The sequence below is a fragment of the Siniperca chuatsi genome, linkage group LG7 (genome assembly GCF_020085105.1).
Source record: "Siniperca chuatsi isolate FFG_IHB_CAS linkage group LG7, ASM2008510v1, whole genome shotgun sequence".
In the NCBI taxonomy this organism is placed as follows: domain Eukaryota; kingdom Metazoa; phylum Chordata; class Actinopteri; order Centrarchiformes; family Sinipercidae; genus Siniperca; species Siniperca chuatsi.
Genome location: NC_058048.1, coordinates 27,193,678 through 27,212,647, shown reverse-complemented (window position 1 = coordinate 27,212,647; position 18,970 = coordinate 27,193,678). Strand labels below are relative to the sequence as shown.

The 18,970-nt window shown below is 38.8% G+C and overlaps 1 protein-coding gene across 1 annotated transcript in view; it reads right to left on the bottom strand.

Annotated features, from left to right (window-relative positions):
- Positions 1-18,970, bottom strand: part of tyw1 (tRNA-yW synthesizing protein 1 homolog (S. cerevisiae)) — a 61,002-nt gene that overhangs the window by 22,309 nt on the left and 19,723 nt on the right. Inside the window, 4 exon segments of the mRNA XM_044203982.1 lie at positions 5,045-5,155; positions 10,999-11,134; positions 13,804-13,981; positions 17,014-17,123. Of these exon segments, the coding sequence (XP_044059917.1) occupies positions 5,045-5,155; positions 10,999-11,134; positions 13,804-13,981; positions 17,014-17,123 (535 nt within the window).

Here is an 18,970-nt window from a genome sequence, read left to right as displayed (position 1 = left end):
CATACTGCCAGGCCTGCAAGATTCCCAAAAACACTTCATTAGGGGAAAAATGAAAAACTACTTCTCACATGACCCCCCACACTGCCTGCTGGCCCTTCAGAAAGTTTTGTTTGTTTTCCACACCACATGCTTTGACCCTCCAACTACAGGAACCCCTCATTACAGCACTGGCTCCCTCATCTCATTATTTTGAGTAGAAAACTTGTATACTGCTGCAGTTTTCTGACAGTGCTTTAAGTTCAATGGTGTTATTGTAGTAAAAAAGTTATATGAATGTTAATATTAATGTAGCTGTCAGTCTCTGTTTGCACTGTGATCAACTGATTGATGTGTTTGGTTTGTGTGCCTTTTCTCATGAAATCAGCCAAATGACAGATGCATTTCCATTCTCAGTACAAACCCAGGCTGCACAATCTAGAATCCTCCAACTTTGTTGTTTTAATTATAGAAAATATTTAGAAATGTATCATCTGCACATGGAGCTGCATTACAAATACATAGGGATTGGCAGTCATAGAATAAATGTGCCAGATTTTGTTATTCAAGTGCAAAAGTGAAAAAACAACAAGCAATGTTAAGCAATCCTTTAAAGAAAATCTACAGCAAAATCTACTTGTTCCTTGTACCGTGCAGGTTTAAATGTTCATCACATTTTATTAAAATGTCTAAACAATAAGATTTTTTCAGTTACATAAAGGTTCGGTTCTGATTAAAAATACAAAAAAACTCTGCTCTGATGCTTCTTTTCATTTTTATCAGTGTGAACTGTGAGCTCAAGTGGACATCCCTAGCTTGAGGTGAGTGTGGTGTGCCTTTCTGTTTACAGTGCTACAATTTTGGCTAACTGATAACCTGCAGATAGTGCTAAAGTGTCTGGTGAGAACAGCTAAATCAATAGGCTGATCGAGACTATTACATTATTACTTTTTAGTAACTGCCAGTCTTGTATGCGTTGCACATTTTCAACTAAATAAGTTGGGTCATAACTAATTCTGGTGTATGTGGTGTGCTCTTATTTCTGCACCATCAGCACCATGATGCAACATCAGAGGAAAAGAACACAGAGGGAAAGGACAGAGACAAGTTGCTTCTGCTGCTTAACAGAAAAAAACTCCTGTCTCCTGATTTTTCTTTTTTTTGAAAATGCATATAAATAGACATACAAAAAAAGATCTGTAAAATAAATGAACAGAAATTAAATCCCTGGGATGAATAAATGAAAACAAAATGTTGGACAAAAACATGGTTAAAAATCTTACCAGGAATCTAAGCTTGTAATCTTTATACAAAGGAAGGGTCACATGTTTTCTGCTACAACTGAATCCCCATTGACTTGCACTAGCACCGCTAACAAATGCAAACACTCAAGGTTGCCTTTAGATTCTGAAAAGAAAAACATCTGTGAAAACAAATTTAAATCAGAATCTGTTCATTCAGTTTCTAAAAAAAAAAAAAAAAAAAAAAAAAAAGCCACAACATTTGTCTCCATCAAACTCTCATTCAGGCTCATTCATTTTCTGCAGTGATGGAACCTACATGCTCATCTATTCTGTCTTCCAGTGGAGGACAAGAGGACTACGTCCTGCCTGTATCTCTCTCAGAAACAGATAATCTCCATTGCAGGCAGTCTTTTAAGGTATTCAGTAAGGACAGAAATCCTGAATGCTCCATAAATCTGGCTTAGTTGACAAAGTGCATATCAATCAGCGTAGTTTATATTGAAGCTATATTCAGTATTGTTACATCGAGAAAAGTCAGGGTTAAAGAGCTTAAACACGGGCAACATCTTGATGAAATGCAGATGGGCAATACTGTAACAGGAATGGAGACTGACAACTGCAGGAACAAAACAAGCACAAAAAACAATGTTGAACATAGCTGCTAGCAATTGTCTATCTCCCTTCTAGTTAACTGAACAGTGACTTTAGTCAGCTAGCACATCTGAGAATCAGACAAAAAATATCTCTATATAATTATTTCTGTCCATTTGATGGTGTTATTACTGTATGTGCTATGACAGTTTGGTAACTAGCCAGTATTTTATTAATGGCGCACTGAACTTTTCAAGTCCAGTACAAGTCCCACTTTTGACAACTTGTGACTGAATTTGGACTGAAATGTTGGTTAGCCAGTCATGACCATAATGACTCTGACATGATCTTAGTGACTCAAAAATTATCGTAGTGACTCGGACATGACCATAGGCGTGACCCTAGTAACTCTTATATGACTATGACTCGGACATGATTGCAGTGACTCGAACGTGACTCAGACATGACGATAGTGGCTCAGACATGAATATGCTGACTTGGACATAAATGCATATTTTCAATGAAATATGAATTAAACAGTGTTCTTTTGTGATTAAATTTCATTATTATTCTCTCTCTCTCCCTCCCTCAGAGATGATGGCCGCTGATGTCAAGGATGTGCATGGAGACAGCAAGACAGACACATTTGTAAGACTATCAACAGCCCTGCCCCAGCTCCTGCTTAAATATGTTTTATAGAGCCACAGGATACCTGTACCGAATGTACCTTGCCAGATAGGGAGAGGGTTAAACAAGGCAGAGTCTGAAGCTATCCTAGCTCTAGAGCCCAACTGATGGCTGATATCAATATCTGAGAGTGAAAAAATTCTGATATTCTGAGTCATATATCACCAATATTGGTTTTTTTAACATAAACACATAACAAGAACAAACACTTTTTATTAGGATCCCTAAAATGTGGTTACTGGTATAGAAAAATAAACTTGTCAGTGCTCTCTAGTGGACAAAATATATAATGGCAACACTGTTTCTAAATTATCTTAAACATATAACACATAACCAAACATATCTGGCATTTCTGTACTACAATTTCTTTATATTGGGCCAACATATACGCTTATACTAGTATACAGATGGGTGATCGGGAAAAACCTAAAAATGTAAATGATTAGAGAAATATAACAGATGCAAACTCTTCTATACGTGGCACAAGGAAATAGTTTGATAACTATGAAAACAATGATACACTATGGCCCTCACAATCACCAGATCTCAAACTGACTGAACTCCTACGGAAAAGTTTGAACTGATGTGTTAGACAGCGTTCTCCCCCACAATTATGAAAACACCAAATGAAGATTGTCTTGCATCTTGATGTTGTTTTCTCCTTTAATTTGTCACTGACCTGTAACTGAGACAAGCTAATGTTGGCTGATAATACAGGCCACACTGACGTATCATTTAGAATCTACTGCTCTCCCTCATTACATACTGTTAGGATGTCCTTGAGTAAGGCACTTAACCCTCAAATGCTTTTATCTGCTGCTGGCCGACAGATAAGACTGTGCTTGTACTAGGCAGTTCCCAGGTGTGATTCTGTGTAAATGTGAGCAGGCTGCTGAATAAGACCATTCAGCTCAGTAAACCTAGCCTGGAAAAATGAAGGTTAAAGAAAGTAATGCAATAGCTGGGAGCAGTGGGATCCCAGTGGTGGAACTCTGTTACCAGGTGGGGCAGGAATGAGATGTGCTCTGGATTATGAATGAGAGGATGTGGGGAGGTATTCCCATGTGGGAAGAGGTGCTTCATGAATGCTAACTTTGTCTGTGAGAAGCCTTGCACCTGTTCTTTTGACTTTATAGCAGGATGTTTAGGATGAGAGAAACATGTAATGGGACACACAAGGGGATGGATGAGGTGTGTGTCAGTGTGTGTATTGATGTGTGCGTGGGGCGCAGGATGATGCCTGACAAATGAGCAGATCACCTGTTCAAACCAATTAGCTCGCACCCCTGCAGTGAAATGAAAATAGAATACAACTGAATCTCAACTTAAGTTGACTTCAAAAGGTCAGGGCTCTCTCTTATCTCTGCTATCTGAGGTGGAGACAATTAATTGTGCTGGCCTAATTTTTCGAGTCTAGGCACTGTCTAAAAGGAACCGAGGATAAACTGCACCAGACAGCAAATTCAAGTACAGTTTTTACTGTGAGGAGGAAGAATACATTATCAAAACAAAGAACAAAAGTTCCTAGTCTGACTATTTCCCTGTGGGTTCAGTGTTTTATGCTGGCAACATAAACTAAAAAGGGGACTTTAGAAGTGTACTATATGCAATAACAAAGAACAGCACCATAAACAATGAGTTACAAAGTGCTTTAAAAGAATAAAAAAGTAAAGATAAATAAAAAAAGCCCATATATCAACAGGCTTAGCAGCTATATAGGAAGAAATGCCCTGCTGAGTCCTTTATTGCCCACAGCTCATTTAGACAAGCTCACGGCCACAAACAAATGATGATGTGAGCTGTGACATAGAATAGATCGAAACAATGAAATCAAAAAGGAAATGTGCAACACACTCTCCAGGCCAAAATAGTCAGAGATTATTAGAATAAGAGTTAGAATTAGAGCTATGTATCATTAGAAATGATACATAACTTGAAGAAAGTCTAGCTTTGAGCTTGAATATGAGGTTGATTGTTCAGCCTGTTCCCTTGATCTATAAATTGGTGCCAGAAAGATGAGCGAAGAAAATGCTGATGATTCACTCTTATTTGAAATATTTAAGTATGTCTGGGGCTGTTGAACTAATTCAATACAAATGTTGTCCATTAAATTGCCATTTAATTCTACTTGTTTCCTTTCAGCTGGGAATACAGCAAGACTATATTTCTGAGACATTACTGCCCTTACATAATGTCATAACTTGGCAGACTTAAGGAATTGCAGCTGATGTGTGTGTGGTAGGAGATATCATGTGCTAAGATTTTCTCTTAAAAGAATTATTGCTATAAAAACCAGCCTGGTAGCCAGTGCTGCTGGCTCATTTGCTTTTAGAGAACTCATTAATGAGGAGCAAATGCTTTGCTATTAGATGGGTTTACTCCAGAAAAGCAATGTGAAAATAGAGACACCGATAGAGAAATAAAGAAAAATAAAATCTGGCACAAAGATGAAGAGAATTGTGATAATTACTGATAACTAAGACATTAACTGAGAGGGGAAAGAGAAAATACAAGCAGATACATATACAGATGCTGCTGAACCCTACCTTGACCTCAACAAAGTCCGGCTGGCCCAAAGCAATGAGCTCCGAATAGGCCTGCATCTCTTCCACGTTCCAGGCCTTGACCAGCGTCAGTCTGTACACCGTCCTCTGTCTCTGCATGGACAGACAGGGGTAGGGATAGATGGAAAGGGTTGATAAGCGAGGGCATAAACGTGATATTGTTGTAGTAATAGTGTGTAGCATATTTAATGTATTATACGTCTACTTTCTCTATATTTCGCTTCTTAAACAACCACATTCAATAAAGACATTTCACTTATATATCAATCAAATTGTTCACATGTGAACACAAAAAACAAAACAAATGCAAGTTGTGTTCAACAGCTTGGTATTGCTCCATAGACTGAGGCAACAACACATTTGTGGAATACTTTTGTATATATTTTTTGAGAAAAAGGCTCATCTTTATAACTGAATTCAGTTTATTGGGTTGTTAAAAACCAGAAATAGATTAGGTGTTATAACAGTGAGTGCTCCCATAAGCTAGGTGTTTGCTTTGGATGAGATGGTCCAATCATGATATCAACTCTAACGACTCAAAAAGAGAACAAAGAAAAAACTGTTTAACACACTTGATTGAAGCTGATACTGTAGTTTTGTTTGGAAATGAAAAAGGTTGAATTTGATCTCTTTCACATGGACATGTGCTGTACGTGTTATCAAATCAGGTGACGACAAGCACACGTTGCTATCCTCTGGTGCACATTAGAATAAAATCACTAGCTGTTGCCTCAGAGAATTTTGCTCACTATCGCTATCACTGATGATTTATTTTAAATTCAAACTAAAATTTCTGCACTTATCCTCTTGTCTTTAATTTTAAATCAATGACCACGACAGTTTGTTGTCACCAACATCTGTCCTCCACAGGCAACACAGCAGCGCACAGATGTCTTGTCAACCACCTACTTTCTGTCTTAATTATAACAGAGAGGTTAGGGGAAGGTTTGCATGTTTACTAATGCTCTAACTGCTGTGTTACAACAGAACAGAGCAGAAAAGCATTAAAAAAAAAATAAAAAAGCAACAATCTGCAGGTGCACCATGCCTAAGTGCTCTTTTTATAGTTCAAAACTGCAATTGGTCCACACTGACACAAACATTATAGGACCCTAGGCTTTATTTTCTCAATGCACTTTTAATCAACTGTCAGTAGGTTTTAAAAATGTTAATGTAGGCCTACTTTGTGGTAATTGTGCAATGAGCAGTGGTTTTATTAAGAAAAGAATAAACATAAATAAAAAATATATTAGACTGGACTATGTATTGGTAGATACTTAAAGGTCCAGTGTGTAACATTTAGGAGGAGCTATTGGAAGAAATGGAATATAATATTTATAAGTATGTTTTTTTCATTAGTGTATAATCACCTGAAAATAAGAATTGTCGTGTTTTAATTACCTTAAGCTTACCAATAAGCCATTTTTATCTACATAGGGAGCGGGTCCCCTTCCACCACAAAACCTGGTCTGGACATCACTCTTATTACGTGCTCAGTTAACTTTCCCTGGGTAACTGAAAGTACTGAAAAAAGCCCTGCTCACAGTTCAATGGTGTAGATTCAGGCTATTGTTGTTTCTGTATAGCAGGAGAAAGAGAGTTATTGAAAATGTGATGGAGAGGAAGAAAGACAAGGAAAGACAAGTAGAATAGATGAAAGGAGTATGGTGAGGACATGAGAAATGGTTAATAAAAAGAAACAAGTAAATGACAATGGGAGAAGAGAGCTTTCCTTTCCCTCATTTCCTCACTCTCTCCCTCTCTCTATAACACTAGGAAGCCCAGTGGGGAAGGGGATAATTGGCCAGTGGAAGCAGGGAGGTGAGGTATTTCAAGCTGCCTCTATTCCAAATCCAACACTGAGGCACAACTCTATCACTCCCCCAGCGCACTGTCAGGCAGGAGAGGAGGAGAGCTGTCAAATGGAGAAAAGAGAGGGATAAGTGCTCAGGAAGGATGGAGATAGAGCCCACCATGAAATGGAGACTTAGGAATATGGAGCTGAGACGAGGGGGGGGGGACACAGAAAGAGAGAGCTTATTTTTGGAAACTGGGAAGTTGCAGTACACATACAACCCTCTAGGGCAAATAATCATATTAATCTATAATGCTAAATAACCATATATGCTTGTATGCACAAATGTCCCAAGTGTACAAACTTCATTGGCTCAAGGGTTTGTTATGCAAATGTGAACTTTAAGATACAATATTTAAAGCATTTCTAAAATATACACATCCAGTGCTCTCCATTTTATTTTATCCACGCTTGAATATGCCAAGGGTCTAACCATGTCTTACCACGGACACGACCTTAAATTATCATGACTGCTTCCGATTTATCTCCATTCAACAATCATACCACACCATGCAAATCCATCACAACTGTGCACCACAGTGAAATACATCAGTAGTAACACCAAAATAGTGAGAACTCACATTTTGCTTGCTGCCACAACAAGCGATTGTCCCACTGAAGGATCAAAGATCAAAACTGCTATTCAAATTACCAATTTGCATTGTGCCTCCCTCTCCCCCAAAATCTCTCTCTCTCAAAACCTCAAAGCCACTGTCGCCAAATGCTTGCTCATAATTAATATTATATAAAGAGTACGGTCTAGACCTGCTCTATAAGAAAAGTGCAATGAGATAACTTCTGTTATGAATTGGTGCTATATAAATAAAATTGAGCTGAATTGAATTCAAAACACATCACACTTCCAGATCTAGATTATTTTCAAGCCAGAAATCGATTCCGGAGAAAAGAAGCTGCATAACGCTTCCATTTAGCATATGACTGAGATCTGTGCATATGATTGTTGTTGCTGACTAGGACTGCACGATATGGTAAAAAAATCATATTGCGATTATTTTGACAGACAATACAATTTTTATTTTCACTGAAAAAACTATTAAAATCATGATGATGGGACATTTGTTGGGGTCTGTACCAAACAAACATGTTTTCTTACATCTGGAGAACAAGATTTGTAGGCCAGGGCATCTCAGCAGCACTACAGTACTTCATAATTACGCTGTTTTGTCACACATTTTACCTTTATCAAAAAATTGCAGCTTCTGCGATTTGGATATTGCACTTGACCATATTGCGATTTAAATAGTATTTCCATTAATTGTGCAGCCCTATTGCTGACATTTTCACAACACAGAGTTTGTACATTTGGTGTCATCCTCATCATGTCTAACATGGTATGCATTTGAGAATGCTGAGCAGGGAAAACTTGTTATAATTAGACATTTGTTAAGCACTGATATTTACTTGTTGGTGAAAATGGGGATCTAGATGCAATCAGAGTGCAATGATCCATCGCCAGTGATTTGCCTTGAGCTGTGCAGTCACAAACAACTCAAGCTGAGTGGTAATGAATTTGTCCATTGTTTGCTAAAGCATTAAACAAGAGGAAGCCGGCCCATTACAGATAGTAATAGAGGCTCCCTCTGAGAGCCCACATGTTTCGCAAGGTCGTTTTGCCGGTGCACCCAAGCACCATTTTTTTCCCTCACTTGAGCTTTTTAGGAAACACACTAACAGAGAAAATCGATTTACACAAGGGGTCTTGATGAAGACTGTGATATTGGACTTTACCTCTGCTCACGAATGATGAAAAGGCACGCAAGGTTATTGGATGCACATTTTTAAACTGCTGCTGGGGTATCTGCGGACACAGATCGCACACTAAAATGTACACCTCTGGATGTATAGTGTTGAAGGTTTGAAGTGCTCTCTATCATATATTGGCATCTGGCTGCCACTGCACAGGAGTTTGGTAAATATAGAGGACATTTCAATCTGTGGTTTCTGAGAGGACTCAATCAGGCTACAGTTTTCAGCAGCTACTGTGATTCAATCAAAACAAAACAAAAACATGAGTCTGCACAGGAGGTAAGGATCACAGACTGAGTGAGTTGAGATAAGAGATTACTTTTCACTTTTATAATTTTACAAGAAATGAACTGGCGTGTTGAGTTGTTGTGGAACTTCAGTACATTATCAGGGCAGGGAGACAGGATAGTTTAAAAGTGGATTGTACTATAGATAAAGTTTCTTTTCTATTCAAAAGTTTAATCCCAACAAAAATATTACCTGTCACCAATCGCCCAAATCTAGATTTGATTTTTGTCTATGTTTTTTTTTTTCTGACAAGCACTTAAATAAGACTGGTGGTGAGCAGCATCCCCGGTCTGCTTTTCAACGAAGACAAAGCCAGTGCCTTGCCTGAGCATTTCTGTGAGCTGAGAGAACAAGAAACCATGACAAAAACATACCATTAGCGAGTAGAAAAGCCACAAAATATCAAGATGATGCTTTCCAGTTATGGCTGATAAGAGGAACTTCTTGCTGGCTTGTTTTCTCATTTTGTGCCACAGAAAGGTCACTAATGTTGCATCTCAAGCCCTGTATAACATCCTCAGATGTCAAAGAAATTACCATAACAAGATTTGGGCTCCAATGATCTATTCCATAATAAAAGTGAACGTGATGTTGCGTTAATGTAGGATACCAATATGTGTACACTTTTGCAGGCTTTTCATATCTCCTCATGATATAGCAAGATAAACAATGTGCACTGCAGTTAAATATGAATGTAGGTGTCAAAAAGTGCAGCATATGCATTCTTCTATTCCTCTCAGTTTGAAGTAAAGTGAGTAACACAGAAAATGGCGAGGACTGGCATTCCTGCACCACCTTCGATTGGCAGGAAAACTCCCAGGATGCCATGTGTCTCATGTGTGCCATGAAACAGATGTGCAGTCAGAAGCTGCCCTGTCCGCAGAGCAGTTCCCATTTATTTATCTGGTTGAGCTCAGATCAACACAAAGATTCTGAAATTTTAAAATCTCTTTAAAATCTACATTTCACTGACAGAAACCATATGATCAGACATATTTACTGGACCAATTTTCAGAATTTTTTTGAAACATTCAGATCAATATATCATAAGGCCACAAAGTGAGATGATAGTAATAATAGGGACATACCCATAAAATTGGGCAAAAACAATTTAAAGTGGTTTTAGTTCTACACTTAATTAGAGACTCAAAAAATATTGCTATTATCACCATTCAACGCAATTTGTGTACGTGTGATGTAGAATAACTAAGGGGAGGTAATTAAATAGACTTGATCAAGCTCACAGCTCTTCTTTTCCTGTAAATATTAAGTCCTAGTTTTTATCATTATACAACACAGGGCCGTACACGGAATTGCAATCTGTAGTTCCTTCATGCTACTAACAAAAAAACAAGCAAAACAAAAACAGAAAACTATTATTTATGGTGGAGTGCAGAGGATGAATTGAGGAGTCTCACAACCTGAGAAAAGAAGCTGCTCTGTAGTCTGGAGGTACAACAGTGGATACTTCTGTTTCGCTTACACAAGAACATAGTGCAACAAATGCTGCATGTTTTAATGTAACATTTTTAATGTGAATTGGGACTTGATGGGGCCTGAGAATTTAGGCACAACAACTGAGCAATGTATGACCAATATATTTCCAACGTTTAATCCAGGGTGCAGCACCAAGCCTTTTATTGAGCCAAGTCCCATGTTACTATAAAAGCCTGTTTATAAAACATTATTTATAATTATGATTGTGAAGCCAATCACAAACAAAGAAATCAAATGAGTAATTTAACTTGTGGAGGACGTGTGTAATCACAAAGAGTGAATATATCCACACCAAACAGTACCTTGAATGACACTCACTCTGCGTGGTTCAGGCACGAATGTACAGCTTTGGTATTTTGCAACTGTACAGCAATAATTTTACCTTATTTATACAGGTAAAACTGACAGAGCAGGCATATTCTTTGAGCAGCACCTTACTTAACAGTAACATACAGTTCAACCTCTTGTTCACAGGCTCACCTCTCTGACCACCTGGCTGGAAACCAAACTTGCGCAGTGGGCAGCTTACCTTCTCTCCCAGGGCCCTGAGGCTGTCCAGGAAGCGGGGCCAGAAGTCTTTGAAAAGTGGCCGGTCAATCTTCTTCAGACTGTCTTTGGTGCTGGCGTCCACACTTACATACAACTGGGTAACTGGCACCAGGCTCCTGGAAATAACAGAAATCATGGAGGAGAGAGGATAAGAATGATCCAATTTGAGAGAGAAAAAGAGTCTAATAAGAAAGGTAGTACAAAACCTAGGGAGCAAAAATATGAGAATAAAAAGAAAACAAAAAGAATACATTTTAAATTCAAGAATTTTTTCTTGAGTCTCAGTCTCCCTCAATGTCATCAAACCTTTACATACTCTTAAGAACACATGCGTGTATTTCTGTCAGCTCTCTGAAGCAGGCAGTTGTACTCCTTCAGTCTGAGACAAGACAGAAAACATTTGGCTGAATATAGATCTGTCGCTCAGCTCCACTCAGTATACCTTTCTTTTCCCACCTTCAATCTGATAGTATACATGCAACAACATGAACTCATGTAGTTGTGCTAAAAGCAACAAATTCATTACATAGGTAGATGAAGGCAAAATGAAGGGGCGGAGAAGGACAAAGCTGTGAAAAACTAAGAGTGCTTCTTATCAATATTAAATAAGAAAAGACATCAATTTATTTGCGTGTAAAAATTCAACTTTTTCTACTTCTGGTGAATCTCCATACAAAAAAATAACAGTCCCCCCCTTTATCAAAGACTCAATAAATTGCAACAGCTCATCTCAAACCAGGTGGTTATGGCAGGCAGGAAAAAAATGGCCGATGGCTGCTGTCCTTGCCTTCAACCTGCTCAATGAGTATGATAAGTCAGCCTGTGACAGGCAAGTTAGCTGACATATCGGCTATGCCAGTGTATGTCTTGATGACAACCTGCAAGGCTTCTGGACAGAGTGGCATCTCTAGATTTGTGGACAAGGGGCATTTAGAGTGACAGAAACCAGGGTAAACATCTGGACATGAAAATGTCAAGCGAAATACAGCCTCTACAGTCTAGGTTGGTGAGAAACTGTATACTGTAATTTTATGGAACGATGTTGACAACAAAAGGTTTGAGAGCACAAAATGAATTAGAACGCTACTCAGTCGAGCGCAAGCAGCTTTGATCATTAAGAGTGTGAGAATGTCTTTTGCTGGCTCAAATGTAGTTACACAATTTCTCTTGTTTGCTCAAATCATCTGTTAAGCTCATGATTCTGTCCTCCCTCATGCACAAATCTGATTCTGCTCTTACAAATGTGTGCCTGTGTGCTCTCAAATGTTGACTTGCAGAGTGAGTAGCACTCAGAATTTGTTTTGTGCTCTCTCTCAAATCTTGTCGTCAAATACACTTCCATTTAATTTTTGCAATTTTATATTTATGCGGAGCACTTGCATGAAACTACAATTCCTCACAAATAGTTGTATTTTCAGTTTTTTTCTATATCAAGCAAATCAAATTTTTATAATATAAAGGAAGTCCTGCTGAAGTGGCTACTAGATTTCATTTCTTTGTCTAAGGAACAAATGGTTCAATAAAATGAAAGCACATACAATTTCAGTCTGTTATTGTTGATTTGTTGAAAATAAACAAGTTACTAGAATTATTCAACCCACAATCGGCAAATTCATTCTTGAATAAAGCTATCATCATTAATAATACAATAGAGGTTTGCTTTAAAATGCTGTTTTTTCTGCATGGCAATGTTGCCCTGAAAACACTTTTGGCAAGTTCTTCTTACACTTCACACTATATACTGTACATGTGACGGAAAAAGGCTTTGTTTGAATTTTTTATTGCTTTTTTTACACAAAGGGATGTCAGAGAGGTATACAGCTACAGTGTTGTGTTGACAGAAGCCACAGTGCTGGGAATAATGACACTCTGAGGGTCAATTCAGTATGTTTCCTCCTTAGACACAAAACTTTTCATGTTGATGCTCAAAACCCTCCTGCATCTAAAGTATAAACTAGCAAAGAAAGGTGTGTGTGTGTGTGTGTGTGTGTGTGTGTGTCTATAATCTGTTGCACATAAAGCCATCTGAGGTGGTATTGTCTTTTATGAATTTTTCATACAGTTACTGTAGATACATAAGGTATGAGTCTCTAGGAACTGTGCCTGTGGTGAACTCCTCTGTCAAAGAAAGAGATGCAGAACGTGGAGACCTGAACTCTTGTAGCTGGGTTACGATTTGCAATGCAGCATTTCAGAGAAGTCATACTGGGCACTGTTAAACTCACAGACAGCAGAAGAAAAGTGGGTGTAGCATCTGTGGCCTCACCTACAGGTTAACTATTGACACCGTAAGCTTTAGTTTTTGATAGAAGTTGGGATATTTCATCCGGTCAGTTGGATGTGCAAAGGTTTGACATGTCCGCCTCTGAAATTTCTGATGCCACCCTAATACAACTGAAGGTAATGGGATTTTGTTTATGGTGCTCAAAGCGCTGAAAGCTTCATTTGACAATGTATTGCTGATTTTCTTTATGTTTTGAGCACAACAAACAACTCCATTCAACACCACTGTGTTGTACCCTCCTTGTTAAAGGACACACAACACTCATAATTGTGGAGACATTGATCCTTCCGGCTAGGGCACAATCTAACTGCTAAGACACACCCATGCTCTCTGATTCATCCTCCCAGACTTCAAAGAAAACAGCTTGCAAAGGCAGGGGATAAAAATATACTACAGAAACATAATGAGCCGAAACAGATTGGCTGGAATGGATATTTTGAGAGTAAGAAAGAAATAGTAACATCCACACAAACAAGGCGTGTGTGTCCATTTTGCCCCTACCTGATTTCCTGTGGGAACTGTGCATTGGTGACCAGGAAACTAGAGATGTGGTGGGAGTGGAGGAGGCGGATGAAGGTGTTTATTTCGGGGTACATGATTGGCTCACCCACCAGGGAGAGGGCACAGTGCTTGACTGATAAGCCCTCCTCGTACCGCTCAGGCTTCACTCCAGGGACACCTGGAGGGAGAGAGGTTTTGAAGTCGATTCCACCTTTGACTTTATCAATGTCTCCCAACAATAAAATGATGGGCCTCACGTGTGGAAGCATAAAGCAAAGCACTGCAAAGTAAAAAACCCAAAACAGTGGTAAATAACAGCATGAGGTCAGGCTTCGAAGCGAGGTCAAACTGAATAATTAGATAAAACCAAATAGGCACACGAGTTGTGTGGTGCTCTTGAAAAAAGAGGTGGGGAGAGGAGAGACAGTAAGTCCAGCCCAGTCCATCTCTCTTCCTCTCCCTCTCTCTTTCCTTCCACTGAGTGGTCTTGGACTCTTGGATGTTCAGACTACAGGGTGCTGTAAAAATCTGCTCAGCATGAGTATGAGGGATGAATGTTATAAAGTTTAAATGACTATTGCTGTTAAACTTTAAGATTACTAAATAAAAAAATAAAACAATTTATTCATAGTAACAGTTGAAAAGACAACTAAGAAGCATTAAACACAGTACAAACCTAAGCCATATGCATCAAATGTTGCTGTAAATTGGATAGATTTCCTGACCCAGTAAAATCACTTTAAGAGTGCCATGTAAAATTAAAGGACATCGGTGCTTAGAAGGAAGGGTGCAGTGTAGAAGAACAGTATGCATGACAGGAGTGAGTCATTTTAAAAAAGTGCTGAGTTGTTGTAGCTAAGAGAATCACAGAACAAAATATTTAATTCATGCGTTGACTTAGCTGTGAAAGTTAGAACATCACCAAGCGTCTTCCTGATATGTAAATGTACTGCACAGTAACATAAAGTAGGCTCATGTGAATTTTACCATATTGCCTAGAGCACACACTGATGCAGTTTGAGCTAAGTGCCAAACAAAGAGCATGTACTGTATTATATTCTAAGTACTGATGAATGTAAAATGCATGATCAAATGAACAAACTAATCAAACAAACTACCAGCCAAAAAACTCGGCCAACCATCACGGAGGTTTTACAAAAGTGTCCAAGCACCTGAAACCACATTTAGGCAGTTTCACCAGATCTTAAGGACCCAAGGAAACAGACACTTCCTGGAAAACAGTGAATCTCTAAAATGATCCATAACAGCGTTATATCCCGCCACAACATCCTGTGTCAACAGGAATTAAATCACATTAAGGAGAATACCATTTCATGGGATCTTTCAAGTTAAATCGACACAAACAAGAATATTATTTGACACAACACTCTATGCATTTTGAGCCCAAAATTATTACGGGCTCTGGGCTGGATTCTTACACTCAGGTAGCGGATTCAGATGTTTATTCCTAGTTTCAGTCATCAAGATCACACTAAAGTTTTTACAGGGAGAAGGGTCTGACAAACAAAACTTAAGTGACAGCTGGTAGGGCAATAAACTGCATTTTTTTCCACATTTAAAAGGGTGATTAATAACTTCTCATTCTAAACTGTTGCATTACGTTTAAAACTGCTATTTGATGAAATGTTTTAGGCAGTAAATCATCAGGTAGTTAGTGCAGAAACCACATTGTGGGTTTTCAGAGGCACTGTCTGGATAGTTCATTAAGCTAGACAATATAAAATGTATCACTGTCAATGGTAAATGGAGTTGAAGGCTGCCTAATGTGACTTTATAGTGCAACTGGAAAAATAATTATGGATGATAATGACAATATAGGCTTGCACTTTGCTCTAGTATGTGTCTAATTAGAATTGCAAAGCTTTACTTTGTAAAAGCATCTGAAAATGGGCTTCTCTTTATTTTCTGCACAAAATGTTGTGTTACGACATTCACTTTTACTCTAAGTGAACTAAGAAGCAGCTTACTGTCAACATAAGCTTATGTGCACTATTGTTCCATTCTAATCACATCAGGAAATTACATTGTCTATGATGACGTGCATTATAATACCTCATGAATGACTCTGAAAATGATATTAGCTATAAAGTAGCCCTTTGAAGAAGATATGTCTCAAAAGCGTTTAACATTTGACATCTATATCATTTCCTGAGTACAACTGCTTCTCTTTTGTATAATGGGATCAGCAGTGGCTTTGAGGTTAGAGAGGCAGCCGTCTAACAGTAAGGTCACAGGATCAAGCCAGGCCTCATGAATACTTTGGCTGGAGGTGCAGTCATACATGTTGGTATATTTTGTTAAATTTAAGGGAGCATTTCTCACATTTTTTTTTATATTTTATAGATTAAATGATCATTGTTTAATTGAAAAACTTACTTATAGATTAATCTGTGAGAATAATAAACATTAGATGCAGTGAATAGCTTGTTTAAAACCTTTAAATCCATATGGAATACAGAATGTTTTCCAATCAGTACTTGTTTGCTTTAATAAATGTCTGATAAATGTGTCACCACCATGTTTTGAAAACATTTCTCAAAACCTCTGCTTAGGGAATACTCACAGGATGATCACTAAATTCTGTTTTGACTGAGTTTTGGGCGTCCAACCAGCCATCCTCAGCCAATGCTGGTGGCAGCCAATGAAAATAAGTCCCGAATGCCAACAGTATTAGTGCAAGTAGTATAAAATGAGCCCAAAAATATGGGTACAGAGCTAATTACAAACCATTACATACTGTAATTCCAGTTTAGCTCTGTATTCTGTAGAACCTTAAGCGAGGTTACAGTTCAAACGTTGATAAGTTTTGAAAAAATAAAGAGAGTGAAGTTGTGACAAACAAGACACAGTAGAGGTACCAGATGGGGAAATTAAATTGTGCATGTGTGGTGGGTGTGTGTGGGTTCAGAAGTGATTGATGAGGTAGTACTGCAAGGGTGTGACGAAACAGCAGACAGAACATCAGCATTTTGATCTTCACTCTGTTTCATTACACATGGGGTTACAAGGGCAAAGTGTGCACGACAAAGACGTTGTGTTGTGTGTACTATTGTGTCCATTATTGTTTATTTCACTATTGTTTATTTCTACAACAAGGATTGTAGAAACAGTGTGGCTGATGGATAGATAGCAGACAGACTGCTAGAACAACAAAGTTTGTTTGCATGTGTGACCTGCTACAGGACCAACCTCTGAACTGTCGAATCATGTTCTGGTGCTTCTCCATGGCATCCTGAAGGATTTTCTCAGCAGGGTCCATCTTCCAGCGCCACTCTGTGCCCACAGGGTTGGTGTGATGTCTGTTAGTGTGGCACACAGATAAACAGATAAGGAATATCAGCAGACACACTGCAAACACTCAGTTAGGACTTCTACTGTACCACTTGTTCACTGCCTGCTGGAGCACTAAGTATTATCTGACAGCCAGTATCACTCCAAGGCATTACTCTGATTTAGATTGATTTAGGCCATTAGACGGGGGTCATTTGACACAACAGTTAAAAACATATTTCACTAAATTCAGAGGAGAATCCTTCTAACAAGGTGACAAATATCAAGACCGAAGAAGTTTATTCACAAACTGAAAGTGAATTATGAGGGCCATGCGTATTCTCACCCTATAAAAACATATAAAGTGAAATAATGCATCCTACTGTAATAAATTGCACCTCCTTTGGGTGTTAATAACACCTTCTGACTGTCTAAGTGTGATGTCTAGGTGCAACAACAAATCCTGAGGCATCACAAATGTTCGACAGTCTGTCGCATGCATATGCACACACTCACATCACACATGCTGGCCTTGCACATCAAATCTAATTCCACCTGTTGCTACAGAGAGGCGGATGGTGAGGGCAGCTACAATAATACATCTGTACCCTGAAATTGCTTACTTCCTGTCATCCCACGTAGCTTCCTTAAGAGAGACTGGCATATCTGTGGTGACAGAGAAGCAGTTCACCGCAGCACATTCTGACAGCGACCTTTCAGTGCTCAACACAGTCACCTTTTCAAATGGAACTTGAGGGGGGTAAAAGGCCCAGTCTCTCACCAATGTCATGATGAATCAGTGTCCACCTTTAGGCCTCACAGTTATGCTGGCCATTAGTCTTCTGCATGTAAATCATTAACTTGTTTGCCACAGCCAAATCATCGCTCAATTACAGGGAGAAATCTTGACTAATGAAAACAAGTTTGGTTGAGACAAGGAGAAAACTACGCATGCAGACAATAATCCCCAAATGCTATTAAAACTCTGAGTACCCTGCCTACTTCTGGTATATTTCATTATGGTTCAAGTTATACTCCTGAAAAACATAACAACTAATTAAAGATTAAGATAGCAGTACACCTTGCTTTGTTTTAATAAAATCACTAAAGGAATATAGCCAAAAGGATACCAATAAATACCAAAATGTTAGGTTTGGGTCAGCACAGACTTACCCCTAATACGAGATTCTCCTTACTGATGTTGCTACTGGCGACCTGACGGAGAGGAAGTTGAGGGACCAAAACCAGCCAACAGCGAATTTGTTTTTTGGCAAGGTTTTCACAAAGATATTTTAGACTGGTCTGTAGTATTAGGCCGGTCTTAATTTTGATCTTAGATTAGTCTAATGCAAGTTAAGACAGTTTCATGAAAATGAAGACTGACTTATTCTAAGCCTAAAAGGTTAGCCACCCTACCGCCAAACTAACTCATAACTAAGAGCCATGTTTCCATGGTAACAAACAGTGACACCTGCTGACTAGTGGCGGCATGGCTCGGGAGGTAGAGCGGCTGTCTAGTAATCCCGACTCCCAGAGTGTTGACATGTCTTTGAGCAAGACACTGAACCCCTAACTGCTCCTGATGAGCAGGTTGGCACCTTGCATGGCAGCTTCTGCCGTCACTGTATGAATGTGTGTGTGTGTGTGTGTGTGTGTGAATGGGTGAATGTTGGCATGCATTGTTACACTCTTTGCCTTCCCAGTAAAATGTCCTTATAACTGCTGAATTCTTCCAGAAGGCAAACATTTTCTGCTGGAGTGCGGGGACCTGATCGATTTGACGCAGTTGCTCGGTCGCCGTGTTTTTTAGTTTGCAAAAAGTCTTTAATTTACCCAGAATGCATAGCAAATACGTCTTACTTAAGATAGTCAAGAA